We start from the raw sequence: 20,367 nt of genomic DNA on the forward strand, positions 1-20,367 counted from the left end.
AAATTGTCCTACTTACAGCAAATACTTACATTTACTAATATTAATTTCCCCTTTTTACAAAGAAATCTACCTGCTATGCAATGACATTTCTTTCAAATCAAGAACTTAGTCTAAAAATCAGAATCTTTCAGAGCTTAGAGAGACTTTCCTCTGCTGCTCAGTTTCTAGGAGCAAACACAGCTGAGGACTAATCACATGAACTCTCCGCGCACAGAACAATTGACTACAGAAGAGTTTTGTGCATGAATGATTTGAAGAACTGAGCCTGTAGCTAAAAAGTGCAAAGACTAACAGTGGATTCATTTAAGTGTTTTGGGGCATAGAGCTTTAAAAGGTCTTTATTTTATGTTTCACTTGTATATTCAAAAAGCTGAATAAATCTCAAAAATTGCTTCAGCAATATGTATTTATGTCAGAGGTCTATTTTCAAAGTTATCCATAACAGAAGGGGTCACAAGTGACCATGCATCACCCAGTTATGAAAATGGCCTTAAATCCCATCTCACCATTTGTTCTATTTGAATATAGTTGAGTTAAAATCAATCACGGCCATGGGGGAAAGCAAAATGGTGTTTCTGACCATTTACTTTACAGCACCCAGACCAGCATTAACATGAATAAGATGTTTCACCAGATACTCATGCATTCTAAAGTTTTATCACTAGATGAAGCGGAAATTCAATGCTTCTTACAAGAAGTGGTCCGTGAAATCAGATTTGCAATGCAAAAATTTATGGTCCCCTTTGTAGTGAAAGCCTGTGACATGTTATCTCACTTAAGTAACCAGCGCCAGATATGCAACTTTTGTTATCAAGTTACTGTCTCCCACAAATGCATTTTTGGCTTTCTCAGTTGGTCTAAAGACCTGTTTTAGACTATGATGGTGGCAGATAATTTTTCTACTAAGAAATGTAAGATAAATGTAAACCTCTATATAAGTGTTGTATATTATAACACACACATTCAGGGGAAATGAAGGGGAGAGAGTTCTATAGCTAAACATGATCTCAAAAAATTCTTCCATATGTGGAAAAGACTGGAAAGCTAACATATAAATATAGATATATATATAAATATACACACTGCTAAGTGTGTATACATTTATATCACATTCATTAAACCTCAAAATATAATATAAATTAATTTCTCTAAGCAAAGGAGAAGTATAACTTTTCAATGTGAAAAATTCATCTCCTGGAGTATCAAAGACAGCAAAACTTATTTCCTACTTCTTGTTTTTAATACAACTCCAGTTTAGCTGGTCTTTTTGTAAATTAAAATTTAATATCACTAAAAGATGTTTAAAAAGTAGCCTGGCTACAGTATAATTGCAATTAAGAGGCAGGAATAACAAAAGCATTAATAAATATTTCAAATTTCCATTGGCTTTTACTTTCAAGTGAGAAATCTTGAGTAGCTCACAATGTTTGTAACTGCAAAATGGCAGCAAATCAAAATCAAGAACCAGAGTATTCCTGAAAGATAAATTCAGATTCAGAGATACTCTTCCAAACTTCAAGGCTCCCTCTTTTCTTCCATCACGAGTACAATGTAACCCGCAATGATCCTTAGGTTTGAAGCCAAAGCTCAAAATGTGGACAAGTCTCTGTGGAAAGCTATTTCAGTTTTCTTCTTAGGACAAAGTAGACAGAAATACCTGGATAGATGTCAGGCAAAATTTTCTATAGATACTGAAATAAGCACATGATAACACTCATTGAGTTTTGGGAAATGCTTAGACAGAAGTTACTTCCTCATTAGAAGAGAAGTATTTGCCATTCAGTAGCTGCTTATAATAAACAATATAGCTATGAAAACTGCATACAACTTAAATGGAAAACTGGTGTTTTAAAGGTGACCATGATACAAATAGGATTTTGTTGCATTCAGTTCAACAAGTCTGAACAATGTGCGATATGAATCACAAGTTCTTTGTTCCAGAAGAAGAATATGTGCAGCAAAGATGAAAAATTAGATGGAAGATTAAAAATTTGAAAGCATTTATCTGACTAATTTGCACTGCACTTCTGAGTTCTCAAAACATTAATTCAGCACAATACTAGTTATTTACAGTGGATATGTCTGAGATTGTTTATATTGAAAGTACTGACAAGCAAACCTTGCCCTGCCCAAATTCCTAAATTAAATAAATCCATGTGACTCCAATGAGCTTAGTGCAGGCTCAGCTCTGTGCTAATGCAATTGCGTGCTGCCCTGCAGCTTGAGGCACCAGCAGAACAAGTTCACATCCATTTGGGGAACAGACAAGAGCAAGCTCACACCTGCCTAAAAACAATGTGTAAACATACAGGATAAAGAAACACACAGAATATTAAACAAAATCTGAGTCACGGAGGAAGGCAGTAACTCCAATTTAGTGCATTAGGCAGCTATGTCATATCACTCCTTTTATGTAGGACAGTGTCGTTGGTTTTCTCCTTATTTTCTCTTTTTTTCTTTATTCTTGAACAACTAAAACACAAAGTTTCAATGATGCAGAAAATTCCCAAACAAGATATTTCATTTTTCCAGGTACTAAACTTCTGCTCTGACTCAACTTTCTACTCACAGTCTAAAGAAATTTGAAGAATTTTTTTTGCTTTTCAAATAACCATGGTTATTTGCATTAGGTTAAAATAGCTAAAATACTCTGGTTTGTTCTATGTCTTTATGGCTGTTAGGTTTTGTTGTTTGGTTTTGTTTTGGGGTTTTTTTTAAAGGAAAAATCTCAGTCTTGATATTACTGAGGCCTGTTCAGGAGTTTGAGGTTGGCAATTTTCCAGGGTGGCCACAGAATACAAGGCATTATGCTAATGACCAGGACTGCCAAAACACACAAAGCAGCATGCTCTCCCTTCCCCTAAAACTGCATATAGATCAATACAGTGATTTGTCGATCAGGATCCAGACACTAAAACAATAATCATTGTTTGACTGTCCTGTGGTTCTGATTTCCAAGTCATCCACCTCAAACAAAATCCCATCTGACCTGTTCAGGGTTTTTCACATATCGTCTTTCAGCAACTCCAAGGATATTTAGCAGTTCCAGCTGATTAATAAGGACCTGTTGCCAAGACCAGTCATCACTTTACAAATCAATAAACACTTTTTTTTCAGAGCACATGGTCTTCTTCAAAAAGTTAGTTTTAGTGGCATACACCTACTTGGTGACAGTCAGTTTGTTGTCACGTTTCACGCATCACTGCATGTGATTTCTTTTCTCAAATGCTGGAGTTTACCAGCATATTTTAAATAAGCCTGTTTAAAATGCGGCACATTTAATAGTAAGACAGCTATAGGCTCCTTCTGGAACAGTTGGCTTTGTGACTGGAAGAAGGAAAGCTCCAGAGATACAGCCTGCCCCATCTCTGTCCTGATAAGGAGGACTTTTCCTTTAGATAGGAGGATCGTTCAGAAACCTTGAATTACCTTTTAGACCTCCTTGCTGATGTCTCAGAGCAACAGAAAACTTGTTGGTGAGTTTGTAACAAATTACTTCTAAACACTAAATCTTGTAGAAGAGCCATCAAAAATGTTTTAAGTAAGAAAAAAAATCTGTGTAGTCAGACACGATTAGAAGATGTAAAAGGACATCTTTTTACATTCTTAGGCACCATGTGACATTCCATCCTCAATTATAGTTCTAAGAATAGGGCCAACTTTTTGGAAGGCATCCAGTTCCTAAAGCACACCCTATGATACTCACATTTTTCTAAAAATCTGATTATTTTCTATGAGCACATAATCTCTCATAAAACAAAATCAAAATATATTTGTAGCCCTGGTGACCACAGAGTAAAGCATTCAGCTTTGAATCCACTACAGCTCAGGTATTCAGGAAACTCTTAGGAGATTAAGAACACTGTACATTTTATTTCTTTAAAAATCTCCAGTATTGTGGGAAGTAAGAAGATTTGATAGTTTTTATAATCATCAGGATTGGCAATAACATCTAAAGTATAAAAATTATTCAGATATTATACCTCCAATCTTACACTGTGTTAATGCAGAATCAAGTTCTTGCCTATGACCACTCAAATAGCCTAATTTCCTATTAAGAATGCCATCAGACTAACTTAATCTGAGACACACTCATGACAGATTACCTACACTTTTTTTTTCCTGTAGAGATGCCACTTTTAATTTTGTAATCAATTACAGTTTTTTACTAAGTAGTCCATAAGCAGAATCTTGAACTTAGAACATTCGACCACATCTCAATGTTCTCATGAAGTTAGAGAAATCCTGGGTGATAACCAAAGATTGCTATTCATTATGTGGAGACCATCCTGGAGTTAGAGATTGGTCATACATGCCAGTAAGTTGAGGACTGTAAGGACTTTGAACAGGGAATGAAAAATGCCCACAGAAATTAACAGTAAGTGGGTATGGGTGACAAGAGCCTCAGACTCGGAAACAAACAGGGAGGGACTGAGAGGCTCCAGAGATTAGAAAACCAAAGGGAACGAGAGGTCACAAATTGACCAGAATTGTGGCTAGCAGGGCAGAATTCTCTGTTGGCTGGTAACTCACAGGCCTGTTCCCATCCTAAAAGGACACAAATGACAGAAGGAGGGCTGCCACAGGCAGCTGTGGCAGGGAATACAAATGTGCTGATTCCTAACAACTTTCAACAAGAGCAATTTGCTTGAGCAAACAGAGCACACAGTCACTGGTGTGACACAAGCAGGCACTTCCTTCAAAACATTTTCTATAAAAGGAAAAAAACTGAAAGATGATGTGGCCAAGACAAAAAGGTTTTAAGGAAAAACAGTAAAGATGTAGAGGTGAGAAATTCGAGTCAGGGAGCTGGACAGTAGGGTTTGGGAGAAAGTCTGTGCTGTGGGGCAAGACAGCTGCAAAATCTGGACATTCCGATTTATTTAGCCATGGGGTTTTTTTGTTCCAGATAACTCCTGGATGCAACAATCCAGATTAGATTACTGTAATGCACTCTACAAGGGGCTACATACTACAGCTCCTTGGAAACTGAAGCTAGAGGAAAATGCTTGTTCAGCTCATTTTCATTCTAGGAGTATTATACCCATGCTTCAGGACACACACTGACTGCCAAAATGTTTCCAGGTGGAAATTAAGAAAGATTGCCAACTCTCAAGCCAAAACTGAAGAGAATAAATTTAAGTTTTTGTGCAAAGCTGCAAAATTATCTTTTTTTCCTGTTTTTTTAAAGACTAGTAAAAAAATATTAATATATGTTACTGACATGGCAGCACTCCATCCCCAGAAATTTCTTTATGTCAAATAAAAATCAGATGTATCAAAATAACCAGAGATCACATCATGACCAACTGCAAAAAGACCATGTGTACGGGCAGATGAGAGTTAGAGTCTTCCTTCTCTGTGAAGTTTCCTTACAACTTGACCAGAGTTAGGTCCGGACAATGATGTCAAAAAAAAGTCACCCATCTATGCCTCTCCCTAGAGAGCAGAAAAAGAGGGAATAAAGGCTAAAAGTGTCTGGAAATTTGCCTTTGTTCCCTAGCAGCAGCCAGAAGACCAAAACTCCATTGTATCTAAAAAAAGGTGCTCAACTAGTTCCTTCAAAAGAAGTCAGAGATCCTGTTCTTCATGAAGTCTAGAGTCACTCTGCCACATGCTGCCCATGGCAGGATAAGAAATCAGTTAAGAGTTATAACAAAAACATAATAATTTAAAAAATGTCAATACATGAAGAGGAAAGCTTCTCCTAAATATTATGCCTATTTCAAACAGGATGTGCACCTTCCAAGGTCTTCCAAGGACCTCTGGTACACCTTTCTCTTTACAAAGGGTACAAAAATGTCTTATTGTTTGTTGCAAAAATGCACTTCACTGTGCATGTACATACTTTACAGACATAAAATAGCATGCATTTCTCGATATAAATGTGGCACATGGATTAGAAAATACAGTATTATCTACAGAAATTAAGAATGTTTCAAATTAACACTGTTCAACTGTCTCTGCCTCTCATGAAGTTGGGAGAAAACTTTCAAAATCCCTCCCTAGCATTCACCAAATTAAACAGTATTTATGCTACAACATGCACAACTTCATCTCCTTAAAAAACTAAGAATGCCCTCTAATGATTTGCAGGCTTATTATTTTCCCATTTTAGTCTGTGTTTTTAAACCACATGTTGGATTATAGTCACACACCTAGAATCTGTGTGTAATGTTGAATGGGAAATGCAGGCTTCTATGGCACACAGCAATCAAATTGCTGCACAAACAAATACTGTAAAGAGGGGTAAATAACAACACAAAAAATAAAAGTAAAAGCTGTGATTGAAAAAATGTAAGCTAAAGTAACGTCTAGAGTTCACACATGATTACCCTTGACTGTGCTGTTCTCAAAGGTTATTTCAGCAAGGATTTTGCTATGAATCTCCTGTTTGCTTTCTTTACAAGCAAACATATGCTAGGCTAATCCATTGTTCAGAGAGTTTGTGGAAATTTTGGGATGACAGCACTTCAGAACACCTATTCTGAGTCCAACACAAGCTGAAATAAAGCTCTATTCATCTAACCTGTTCTTAGCAACCTCCAAGAAAGGACCTTCCATTACATGTATATGAAAGAATGTCCACATTTTGTTTCCACTTACAAATTCATTAGACTCATAGCGAAAAAGCCTTCTTTTTAAAAACTAACAGTTATTCCTGGCAAAACTGAATTTACTGCTCCTAGCCTTTCTCCACTGGGATACAATTGATCATCGTCTTTTTTACAACATTTTATGTATTAGAAGACTTATGTCTCCCCTTTGGTACTTTCTAGACTAAACAAACCATGTTCTTTAAGCCTTCCTCACAGGTCACGTTCTCTAAAACTTCTATCATTCTTGTTGCTCTCCTTCTGTCCCTTTCTACTTGGTCTATGTTTCCTACAGCATGGAGATCAAAACTGTAAACAGCTTTTCAGATGAGCTCTCAGCAGCACTCCAAGGAACAGAATAATTGCATTCTGCTTCTTCTTCAGTATTATACCTATCCCAGAATTAGATCCAACTTCATTGCAATGGTATTCCACTGTGCAATTTAGAATCCTTTTTCTATGACTTGTCTTTGCCGAATTTCACATTAATTATTCTAGACTCTCTCCAATTTATCAAGACTGGAGCAGCTTATTGAGCAGTTTGACTGCTCCTGCTGTGCTTGGAGCTTCTTACATGTCTATTCATGATCAACAATATTAATGGCATTTCTATTTCACCACTGAAATAATCTCTAAATAAAATACTCCACAGAATCAGATAAAGGACAGACCTCTTGGCAACCCTGCTGTAACTGGCCCTCCTGTCTGAAAATGAGCAATGGAAAATTTGTCTATTGGTTGCACACCCATCTCATGGCAATCTCATTATTATTTAAACTAATATATATATATATATATATATATATATATATTTAATTAAATATTTTATTATTGCAATTCATTTTACATTAGTTATTCATTACATTACAAAATTATGTATTTATTGGAATATTACACATATCTGGTGGGACAGTGTTAAACACCTGATGAATTAAAAGCTACCACTTTCTGCTTTAACCACAAAACCAGTTACCCTATCACAGGAAATTAGATTCGTTTGATATAATTTTCCTTGTCAAATTCAAGCAGACTAAATATAGGATGGGTATGCTAGACCTGCATTCTTTTGTAGAGAATGGCCCAAAACTAAAACTATCACCTAGGAAAAAATCTGAGAGTACAAGTGCTAGTAAATACTAGTAAAAGAGCTACTATTTTATGTGCTCTACCTTTAATCATGCACCTATTTCCACTATTCCTATAACATCTCAATGTTCCTGAATATGTTTTAATACTGACCTTCATTATGTTCCTTATCCATTCTCTTCCCTAAATAAGCTGTTACCGTGCATTGAAAAGCACTTGACTAAACGTTAGCTCTCTTACACTGTCTTGTGCCTCAAATTTCTTTCGCAGGTTCAGGTTTCTTAAATTAGTTGAAAACAGTGTCTGGGTTTCAGTAACACTGTGGTGGTTATTACCTGTTCTTTCACATCCCTTGCCTTCATTTTGATTTTTTTTTTTCATTCCATTCCTTGCATAAAGCCAAAACTTTTTTATTTTACAGATATTTCCATACAATTTTTCCTTCTTTTATAAACTCAGCCAACTTATCTCTGTTAATCAGAAACAGAACCAAACCAAGACAGCAAGTCCTTAATTCCCTTCTCCTCTTTCTGACAGAAAAAGTTGTTCTTAACATGTTCCAAGAATTGAAATGATTATGTATTATGTTGTTCAGGTTCATGGTTTGTGGTTTTGGGTTTTTTAATTTGTGTTAGTATCCAAGAAATCATGTTTTCTCATTCTTACCTGCTCCTGACTATAACACAATTCCATTGACACTGTAAAAATGTGTAATTTGCCTGTTAACCTCCTTCTCCCAATTAAGTAGTCCATCATACATCCCCATTATATTTCCATCCCTGTTTTTCCCTTTTATTTCTACCCAGACATTATGAACTTATAACCTATTTTAGTATCAAAAAATGATTTTTCATATAAAAGCAATGTTAAATTTTTCCTTAGGCTCTTTCATCTGAAAATGAATTACTGGTTTCTACAGACTGTTTTTTCTACTCCAGAAAAATAAGGCACCAGACAAAAAGCCAAAATTTTAAACTATTTCAGGACGGAAATAAATAGCAGAGCTATTAGCTTCAGTTCAAAGAACGCATCATTGAATATTAGTTCTTTGGAAAATTTATTTTATTCTGAAATAACAAAATAACAAAGTTATAAAACTGAGGGTGAAGAAAAGAGGTGACCAACCTGATCTGGAGAGGGTCTGTGGTTGTGTTGTGTCCTCCCAGGAGACCGATGGTGGTGGTGGTGGTGATGGTGGTGGTAGTGGTGATGGTCATCATCATAGTTATCTGCCATCAGCTTCATTCTGTTTTGTGTCTGTTTAAGATGTAAAGCAAGATGATTTTATTGCATGTTGGAATGTATTATTCTGACAGTGCTTTAGGAATCTCTTGGCTCTGGGGTTTTTTCAGGAGTTTTTTTTTTTTTTGAGCTGAAGGATCTAAGAATAGAAATCCAGACTGCTGGCTCACAAAGGAAAGGAAAGAGAAATAGAGAAATCAAGTATGTGAACACATCCTCTGTTTCAGCTTTCACATGCATAGAATGATATGAAGTCTGAAAAGTAAATGATGACAGATGATGTGTTCGAAGGGCAAAAGACATTCAGCTTTTCTAAATATACTATTTTAGAGCTGTTTCCTATTTTTTCCAGTCTAACATTATGTCTTAGCAATTAACTTAAATCTCTCTGAAAAGAATATTAAGTGTACTTTAAACATTTACAGTTAGCTACCAAGGCATGTCAGCAACAACCATTAATAGTTCTAAAAGTTCTATTTTGGGGAATTCATTTTAATTGCACACCAGGATCACCCTGCTAAACAATAAGTAAAACAAATCTGAAAACTAAGTGATAGAGACACAGACACTTAGAGGAAAAAGTGATTTTGGAACTTGACACGTTACTGAATGGAAGTAAGTCTAAGATATAGATCTTGAAAAACAGATCAACACTTCAGCTACAGCTGTGTACAGATAATAAAATCTATGTCACCATGGGATAACAAGATACATTGCTGCTCTTTATCACTATTACAATTATTCCATACCATGAAATACACAGACTTGAATAATTCAAACCTTGCTCATAACACCAAAAATATCTTACTACCAATAGTCTGACACCAATGGATACAGTCGTTATTTTTTTGTGGTACCAGGACTGAAGACTCTCTCAGGCAAACCTGTTAAACTGCAATCAAGTTTTAATTAATTTTGCACTAACAAAAGCCAGAAAAAATGCTGTCAACACCCAAAGATCTCTTCCAAAATTAAAATAATCAGTTACAGGCATATACAATTAATACCACACAGATGACTGAAGGAAAGACAGCAGTCTTAGCTCACTTGATGTCATGCTCCAAGGCGGCAGGATTCATGGTAACCCCATTGAGGATGGGAGCTAAACACATTCCCCAGGCCTTTGCCCAGATTAATGAGTTCCAAAGGACCAACAGAAGCAGATGAATTTGAACACAACTCATTTGTTCATTATGTTCCCATATTAACTGGTCTAGCTGCCCTCCAATGCCATGTATCCATGAGATAACTCGTGTCCCATACCTGGGATGTGGTAAATTTACTTCCAGGACTGCTGTAATTTGATTTTCCTTCAGCAAAATTCTATATCAAAGTCTCTGTTTAGAAAATTTCACTGGCAACTATATTTTCATTGAAAATGCAAAACTTGGAGATTGCTATTAAATTCCCCAACTTTAATGTTTTTTTGCTGAATTTGAAAACGATTTGAAAAAAAAAAACCAAGCAAACTAAATATTCATATTATATAACATTTCAAGTATAACAAAATCTAATGCCAGGAAAACAGCCACACAATCCTAGGAAGTCTTGATGTACCTTTTCAGCAATTAATTTTTCTCAGTTGTCACAATGTTTCTCAAGCACTTCACATGATGTTCAATAAAGGATCAGAGAAAACTGCTTTATAGGAGGGGAGCTGTATTCAGTTTAAGTAGAAACAATCAACTAACCCAACCAAACCCTCAAGGCATCCCCAACAAAAAGACAGAGGAAACATCACAGGTCAGATGGGCACTGTCAGACTTTCTGAGCATCTCCATAGCACTGTAAGAGCACTTTCTCAGTATGGCATAGAGTAAGAAGAATTTGCATAGCTGGAAATATTTTATTTTCTCCCTCCCAAATACAAAGATGAAAGAAAACAGCTGTATGAATTTCAGATGTGACTTTCTAAGATTTTGCTAAAAGGATCATCTCCATCTGAATCATCATGGTTGGTCTGCTTGTCTTTAGGTTCAAAGAGGAAGGCCTTTTGAACAAAAGAGTGGAAAAGATGGAGAATTAATAAACAAATAATAAGCCACTTACTATAAATACTGTCATACCCTGCCTCTTTGGGGAAGCTCCTAAACTTTTATTAGTTTATTTTCTTATCAATGAACAGCCTTAAATTTCCTACCTTTCAACTGTATTCCATAAAGAATGCAAAAGTTAAACAAGATGAGATATGCAATCCTAAAAGTGTCCTCTGTAATGAGGTGTTGGGGATTAGGTTTGTCATGGGATAAGAACTGTAAATGAATGATGTCATCTTTCTAATTTGGTGCTGAAATATAAATAAACTACTTCTTATGTTTCTTCCTTTTGCATGCCAGATTGCAGTAAAAAGTGCACAAAGAAATGTTAATGCTCTAGTAGCCTTCCTTTATTGTGCCTGTTCTGGGAGCAAAATATACAAGAAATATGAAATGAGAATTTATTTTCCACTCAAGTAACCATCAAACCATCTAAACTTCATCATGACTTGTAATTGCCATCAATTTCTTAAAATGATGCAACTTACCTGGCAAAACATTAGTTTAAAAGTATATTGTTTTTATTTGTTAGTTCTTCAACTGATAGCAGATATAATTTTGATGTTCTGTTTGTCTTTGCTTTAGCTATTCCTAGTGCCACACTTCCACACTGAACTGTATTTTACAGGTATGCTTAGCTTTGGCTTAACAAGTAGAAACACCTTATGATTTCAAACTTTCAAAAGCAAGATTTTTGAGGAGGACAAGCAGGAGGATTTCTGGAGAAGAACAAAAGTAAAGCTATCCTGAGGAAGAGTACAATCCTTTTCACATCCTTCTAAACAGAAATCTGTAACATCACTTCTGTTTTCTCCCTTTGCTAGCTTTTGATATTTAGCAGGCTTTGAAATGCCAACTACATTTTTATTTGAGGAAGGAATTAATGAGTCACATTGGAATTTGTTCAGGACCCCGGGGCTTCACACCCCTACACCTACATACAAGCACACACAGAAAGGTGTGTACATGTTGGGACACTGGATTATCAGCCAGAGGAAAATCCTCATGGCCTGGGTGCCAGAGCAACACATCAGGGACTGCTTCAGTGCTGCCTGAGAGGGGAAATGCCACGCAGTGACCTGGCAATGCCATCATTTCCTGCAACATCTTCAGCATGCCTGAAAAGTTCCTATTCAAGGACACCCAAGACCTTTTCTTACATTTCTTAAGAAAGCACAGCACATTACTCAATACTGACATTTCTGGATGATCAAGAAATTGAATCTTGAAATATACAATAAATGAAAATTAGAGTGGTGATCACACATGCATTCAAACTGTGTAATAGCTAATGTGCACCACTGGTCACTCTGCACAAGTCACACCTTATCTGAAATAGTTATATTGCACAGGTCAAACTTGTATTCACATTCTCCTCTCACACCTGAAAATGGGGTTTCAAAAACTTTACACAGCCACAGCTCTGACAAAAAAAAAAAATCATGCTAACAGTTCTTTTTGAAAATGCCTAGAGAACAACAGGCCCACACCTGAGAAGGAGCATGTTTTAATTTGGTTTTATACTAGAAAAGAAAACCATGTTAACTTGTAAAATGCAACAATTAATTAACTCTATCTCCTAAAGAACATGTATGGCCTTATTAGTTCTAGCCTAAACTGTGTCCTCAGATTTTTTTTTTGCTCTCAATTTATTGACTACATTCAAAAAATACTGCATCCATTTTGAAATAAAGGAATGATCGAGGAATTAAAAGCAGCTTAGATCTACTTGCACAGGTATATTAACCCTTAGGGCTTGAAACAGTTGTCTTTGATCATTCAATATCACTATTTGCTAAGCTGTCAAGGTCATGAATGGTATGTGAAATTGAATTTTTACCCCACTTACCAAAGAATTTATGACCTAGCACTGCAAGAAAACTGACAGATATTTCTTGTCCTTCTAAAAGTCTGTTGAGTTTAAGGAAGGCTATACCAAAGTGAAATGAAAGTCTTTGATTGACTGGTAACAGACTAAATAGCTTAACAGCAATCTGTAACTGTAAAACAGTAATATTAAAACTGTCTTTTACAAAATATTTTAGCAAGGTGGCAATAGGGAACTATGCTTTCATCTGTCATCTGGATCAAGTTAACAATGAAACTCTCATAAATGAGGTTCAAATGAGGAAAAATAGTAAGATTTGTTGCTCTGGGATATAGGTGTAATACAATTCAATAGTTATTACTTTCCTTTGCATTTTCTACTCAATCTCTTTTCATTTAATGGAATTTGAAATATTTCTAGAATACTCACTTTCAATAGGGTAGGATTTTTCCCTATATAAGAAGGAGGCAGATATAAAGCCTGCAAGCTGTCCTGGAGCTATCCTGGAGTCCATTTCTTAGAGCACAAAAATTAAAATCTAGAGACCCACATTCTAGGTTTGATTCTGCAATGGCCCCTTGTTGTCTTTAATGACACAGAAACTCTTTTTCTTGCAATCTCACTGTTTGAAAATAATCCCATTATCTAATTCCATTCTAATAATTCCACAAAGAACTCTGAAAACTTAATGAGGTAGGCATTTAGTTCTAGTCTTCATAATTTTAATAACAGGTGATTTTATTTGAGCTTCTTTTGTCTTGAGACAATATTTTAGAAAACAGAAAAGGGCAATGATCTAAAAAAATTGCATTCTCCAGACTACAGGGTTCACCAAGTTTATCCAGAAGATGCATGAAGGAATTACTGGAATAAATCCTAGATTTCATGAAAGCATGTGCAACTGCAATTGGTTTTCCTCTATGAATCCAGTACTTCAAGCCTGAGTTGCATTAACAGAGGGTTAACAAAATGTTTGCTAATTAAGCCAGCTCTGGCCTTACGCTTTCCAAATAAAATCAGTTTTCATATTAGAACAATATTTTTGTACATTCTTTGAAAATTGTTGTCTGAAGACAAGGGAAGAATTTCTTACCATTTCTACTGCTGCACAACTCAGAAATCACAAACTGCCATGGAATACAATTTATATTGGTTTTGCTATTTGGCAAGTTACAATTCATTAGATGTTGGACAGCAAATGCTGTACTTGACCTCTGAAGGTCACACCTCTGAAGTTCAAGAAATTACACTCATCACTCACAATCTTTTAAGGGACTATAAAAGTTTGCATAAAATCATGACTAGATAAAAAAGCGTATTTTCTTATTTAAAAAAACCCCAAAAAATTACAATAAAACAATCTAGACTACCACATTTGTGTAACAGGAAGACAGTCTTGGAAAGTAGCTACAAAAGGTATTTGAGAAGGCAGCACAGAATCCTGTGCTTGTAAGTAACCCTTATGGTGACTTTTGATAACAAAAGAGTCACCACAAGCTACAAAGAAAACTAAAATTAAATGCCATTTAAAGCCTGTATTTCCATAACTTAATAAAGTTCACTAATACTTTTTTTTTTTTAAACCCTCTTCAGCAAGTTTTCCTTTATTCCACTTCTGTTGTCTCATCAGAATCAAATATTTTTCTGAGATCAAGAATAACAACTTCCAGTTCCAGCCTTGGAGCCTCTAAAAAATCATCTTCAACCTCACTGTCATTGTTCCACCTGCTTTTAGCATCTCAAGCCTATAGAGATACCTGCATCCCGCACAAGTGATGCGAAAATAAGCCAAAGAGTGAGAAAAATTTGCCACCGAGAAAAGACAGGAGAGATTCCTTTGCAATGTTTCAGTTTAAACTTTTGATATACTTTGGGGCACTGTTTATCTAACTATCCAGCTGTAAAAGAAAATTCCAAGGCTATTGCTAGAACGCCAAACCTTGAGACTGCTCCATTTTTAAGAGTAGCACTTTTCTTGAATCCACATGATGAAATGAGACGAATTGTTAAAACACACCCACCAAGTATGGTTTTGACAGAAGGGTCGTTTTTCCACAAGCCAGAGGATCTGCTAACCTGTTATTGCTCTGAAGGATCTTTTGCCAGTATTGGAGCTGCATGGAAGAAGTGGATTTAATAGACTTCCAGAGATTGTATTACTTTATACTAATTATTCAGGCCACTTTTAACAGTGTAATACTAACAACATCATGCTAATTATTTCCAAAATAAATTATACTCTTGTCTTCAATGAGTATAAATATACAATAATATTCAATTCAGGCTTCTTTGTTGCTTATGCGGGGAGGTTTTAGACACCAAGAAAATTCCAATGAAAAAAAATTAGGTTAAGACTCCTAAGTTTGCAAGCACTCATCAGTAAGTGAAAGATAACAAAAACATTGCAGTATGTTAACTAAGCAGCAACTGTAAATGCTAAATAAGTATGATAATCATAACCTTATGGGTGTTGGAATGCATCACCACAGGGCGGTGTTATGTTTTACTGAGTGCTTTAATTATGCATTTTCTTTTTATAACATCCCTGTAATGTAATCTGTTCTTATATTCTTACTCTTAACTACATTTTAACATGGGTTTTGCCGCTTTGTTTCCTGCCTCCATTGAAGAACACAAATTTTTCCCTGTTAAAATTCCAAATGGGCTAATAAGCATGTTTTTCTTTTCCTGTTATAGTGTATGACTTGTCTTGGAAAGTGTGAGAGACAGGATGCATGCAGGCTCAGAGTGTGCATGATAGCACACTGCAGAAAAGCTTGGCTACTCTGCATTTAACTCTTTTTAGGTTTTACCTCATTAGGATAAGACTGTTCCACACGACGTAAGGAACACAGTCAAGTTTTCATGCTAAGAAAGTATACATATTTTTATTTTTCACATCTTTATTTACTTAACTCACATGGTGTTTTTACATTTGAATCTTAGAATTCTTATCATCTGTAACATGTAACCGAGAGCAGTTGATGTTCAGGCCCTGTCTGCCTTCACAGGACAGAAAAGAGGGTTTAAGAAAAGGTATTTTCTATTTTCCAAGTTTTCATTAAATCCAACATTCTACCCAGGGAAAATACAAAATCAGTTGCTGGACAAATTAATACTCTGACTCCTCTGCAGCACTGCAAAGCAACTTCTATGTAAATCTCTTCAAAGACTCAGGTCTGGTAATTTAGTGTTTAACCGGAGCATAGAAGCTTTACAGACACTTCAGTTCTTTTTTAATTAGAACACTGTTTAACTGGTATGAGCAACCATTACACCTGCTGCTTTGCCAGATGACAAAATGTGACTGTCTTACCCTGAAAGAAGTTACAGCTCAGAGTAAGCCTCCCTCTTCACAAGCTGAAGGACAACAGCCTCCCAAACACCAGATGGGATATTGGACACTTGGCAGACAGAGACAGGCAGCACTTCCAAGTGCCAAGCAGACACTTATCTAAAGTACTGAGGCCAAATTTCAACTTTTCTGACACTTGTGATTAAACAAAGCTATGCTGAATACAACATGGACCGTCTGACTTTTTTTTTGTGCATTTTCCTGCATTCAGAACTTGTGGTTTTGAAGTCTTTTAAAGCTCTGTGAATTAATAGTATGGCTTGAAGCGCAGGAAATATCTTGTAATAATACAGCATACTCAGTAATGTATAGGCTCAAGTCATGCTAAAGGTATTTGTCTGAGTCCTACTACTAACCTGGGTAATTACATAGAAGTATGTAAGAACATAGACACAAAGCAGTGGGTTAAAAAGCATAATTAAAGCTCTGAAACTGTAGCTGCCTGAGGACATCTCAGGCCAGGTCCTACTAAAAACAGACAAGCAACGGAAGAAGGAAGGTTCTCTTTTTTCCTTTTTACAACAGGAAATAACTCATTAGAGAGATACTTCCCCATAATAATTATTTAAACCAGACATGAATCAGAAACTTCAGCAACTAAATAAGACCTTAGCAACTGCAAATCTCTGGTTGGCAGCACTGGTCATTTTTCACCATCTTTAATGTCTGAATAGTGAGTTTCAGCTGTAAGTTTTACAATTTCAATACCAAACCCAGGCATCCCATTTGTATCATATAGAAAATGTAGCTTAAGTTGAAATTACTGCGTTTATTCCATTGTATGCAACAAAAATTGCCAAATAAAACATACATTTCAATACATGGGTTGTATATTTAAATACAGACTGAAATGGTGATAACATCACACCACTGTCTTGATATGCTTAATAGAGACACCTTATATATCACTAATTTCTTTTTGATGCTGGATTGTAAGAATTACCAGTTTTATCCACAATTACAGCATTAGAAATATCTGACACACAGTTTTTATGGTATTTTTTTTAGTAGCTGGCTACTTAGCACTGCATTTGAGATCAAGTGTTAAACTATATTTAGTCTTATTATCACGGGGTACATTGCAGTAGAACATAAGGATTTGTTTAAAACATGTCACATGGAGAAAAATCCTTTTGGCTTGGGAGTTTAGATTGTTATAATGGGGATATTCACTATTCTTATTTGAGGTACTTCATAACCATTTTCACCTACCAAGCAAGTCAGATCCAGAATTACAAAAGTTCCAGTGTTAATATAGATATTATTTTATATCTGCATTACCTACTTTTTCCATTTAAGATTTTCAGTCTCAGTGAAGTTAAACCATTTGTCTGAACAAAGTCCTAGGGTAAGTTCAAGACCAGATGATCACCAGTGAAAAAAGGCTGCCTTGAGCCATGGCCAGGCTTAAGTTGTGACACAGATCCTTCAAGAATCAAAAAACTCTGAACAGAGAACAAACAGAAGGAGATTTTAAAGGAGGAAAGGGCTCATATACCAAGCCTGTGGTGCTTTCAGGGGCTGACTGCTAAAGGCAAAAGAAGCCCCTCTCATTAGAAAAGGTTTGTGTAAAAATACCATGCAAAAGACTTTGGATTCCTGAGAGCATAAGGGGGAAAAAGTGATGCTATATCCAGCTATGACCCGAGCCCATCAAATTTTATAATATAAATTGTCAAATCTTACTGAGAATATGTGAAAAGTGCTATGAGAGCACTGCCAACATTTTCAGTATTTTTCCAGCACAGAATGTCTTTTGAATCAACTAAATTGTTCAGGCAAAGGCTTTTAGATCCACTCACACATTGCCTTGCCTACCTTGTGCCCCTCCTGTGTTAAGCTACAGGGAAAAGTGGCACTGCATTTCCACCCCCACAGGAACCTGCACTGGGCAAAACTGGGATGCAATCCTTTTGCAATGACTGTCGTGACCCATGTTCAAAAACACAGATTAAAAATCAGGTTAAAATTAGGAGAATAAACCCCAATGTTAAGACATGCAGAAATATTACTTTAGGACATTTCTACTTAATAGAAAAGTATAAACTAAAAAGATTTTTAAGATAGTAAGGCCACTGAATGCCTTGTATTGGTATACATGGGATATGAACAGCCACATTTAAAATCAGAGGGTAAAAGGCATTTTCCTACATTTGCTGAGAACTTTTAAGGAAAAAACAACCAGGCTTATTAGCAAATTATTAGGACCTCTATTCTTACCTGTCCAAAATAAACAATGAACCTGCGTAGTATAAGTGCAACAAAAATAAAACTAAAACTTAAGGGTCTCAGACTTTTCTTTAAAATTAGGTGCTTAAAGCTTGAACAAGACCAATATTATGAGTAATAGTAAACAGCATAAACCCAAAAGGTAAAGAAGAAGCAGAGTAGCCAATTATGTCTGCAGCACCCATGTGAATGGCTTCTTAACATAGATTCTACTCACTGTGCAGTAATACTGCACAATCAATGTCTGTCTGAAGCAGATCTGTGTAAACAGCAGCAGCAGTACCATAACAACAGCAATAACAACAAGAAGAATGAAATGATGTGGTGTTATAATACTCACACCTGTGAAATTCAAGGCACTCAGAAAGATTACATTCGTATAGCATCAGAAACTGAAGCAGCAGTGAATAGGAACCAACCCCAGAGCTGCTGCTGCTCACAAGTGCTGCAGATAACAATGTCTGTAATGACACTGTAAAAAACCAGTGCATGACTTTTCTGCTCCCACACTGGTTAAACATACAGAGTGCTTAAATGCAATTAATTAATTCACAGTGCCACAGAAAAATGTTTTGGGCTGCCAGAATAATCACAATCACAACAACTTCTAGTAATATTCTTTTTCTCATACAGTAAAATAAAGCCTTTCAATATCATAAAAATACACAGTGCAATAAAGCTGAATTAATCAGGGAAAATACAACTTGGGGTATATTGTTATTCTTGAATGCTTGATGTTACCACCATAATATCAGAGTAGCAAGGTTTCAGAAGTATTTAACTAGAACAATATATGCAATGCAACACACTGCCTACAACTCCACTTTACTCATTTGCTAGTCAAAGAGCTTTTTAAAATATTTACAGGGTAATTAGTAAGAAATAATTCTGTGTATTGCATGCAGGAGAAAATATTGCTAGCTGTTAGTTTGCTGAGGAAGTGTGATTACACACATTTTTAAAATTCCTTGATTGTTTCTCACCCTTTTTGTTGCATTAGCAATATGTTGATGTGATGAAATATAGAGTAGTGAACTAAAAAACTCGGCCAAACACCAGCTTTGCCTCTGGCCAGAGTATTCTGTACACCTGCAGCCCTGAAAGCAATGGAAAGGTTTCTAATTTCATGTTTTGAGAAGAAAAATAAAATGCTCTCAAGGAGTTAGAAGACCTTGCATTTTGGCCAACTGCACTTACATTTTTGGCACTATATCCTGGAAGTGAAAAGAGACAACTGGGACATTTTTTCTCAGTATCCAAGTTCAGGATGAATCGGTAACATAGCAGTGTCTTCTGCTCTTCCCAAGAATCTCTTGAGATGTTCTAAAAATTGACTTTTTAGCTAATTGTTTCATGAAGGATTGCATCACTGTACAAATTTATCTAAAAATACCTTCTCAGAATTCTCAAAAGGAATCTTGGCCAGGGTGATTATGCACATTATGTAATCACTCAGCCAAGCCCACGTGGTAATTTTGTTTAATACTGTATTGCTGAAAGGTTTTTTTTAAAGCCTACTACAAAGTTCTACAGCTTTCAAAAGCATTTGGTGTACGAATCAAAGCAATGCCAGTGGTCTTGTTTTGCTGGGAGTGTATTACAATGCTTCCCAATTATTTAAGCAGTAAACAATAAATATTTAACTGACAGATTGCAGCTGCTAAATTGTATTTAAATCATTACAATTAAATGTTTGTTTCTTGTGAGAAAATGTGCTTGCAACATAGAGGTCAGAATTATTACTACTAATTTTACAGCTGAATACACTGTGATACAAATAATTTTTCTAGGTTATCAAGGTTTTGGCATAAAAACAATTCTCTTCTTCCAGCTTAAATATAACAGAACTTTTACTCACACAGTCACAACCTATAAAAAGATGGCTTAACTCATTCATATAAATAACATTTTAATCTTTTAAAACCTATATGCCTATCTGTAGCTTTCTTAAAATAAATCATAAATATTCCCATTCCCTGACAAAGGCAGAATATT

The 20,367-nt window shown here is 35.7% G+C and overlaps 1 protein-coding gene across 16 annotated transcripts in view; it reads right to left on the reverse strand.

Annotated features, from left to right (window-relative positions):
• ERC2 (ELKS/RAB6-interacting/CAST family member 2) overlaps positions 1-20,367 on the reverse strand; it is a 414,962-nt gene that overhangs the window by 112,877 nt on the left and 281,718 nt on the right. For all 16 annotated transcript variants that reach the window (XM_068201794.1, XM_068201809.1, XM_068201804.1 and 13 more), the window contains one exon: positions 8,808-8,939. In XM_068201794.1, the coding sequence (XP_068057895.1) occupies positions 8,808-8,939 (132 nt within the window). The remainder of the gene's footprint in view (positions 1-8,807; positions 8,940-20,367) is intronic.

This window comes from Anomalospiza imberbis, chromosome 11 (genome assembly GCF_031753505.1).
Source record: "Anomalospiza imberbis isolate Cuckoo-Finch-1a 21T00152 chromosome 11, ASM3175350v1, whole genome shotgun sequence".
Classification (NCBI taxonomy): Eukaryota; Metazoa; Chordata; class Aves; order Passeriformes; family Viduidae; genus Anomalospiza; species Anomalospiza imberbis.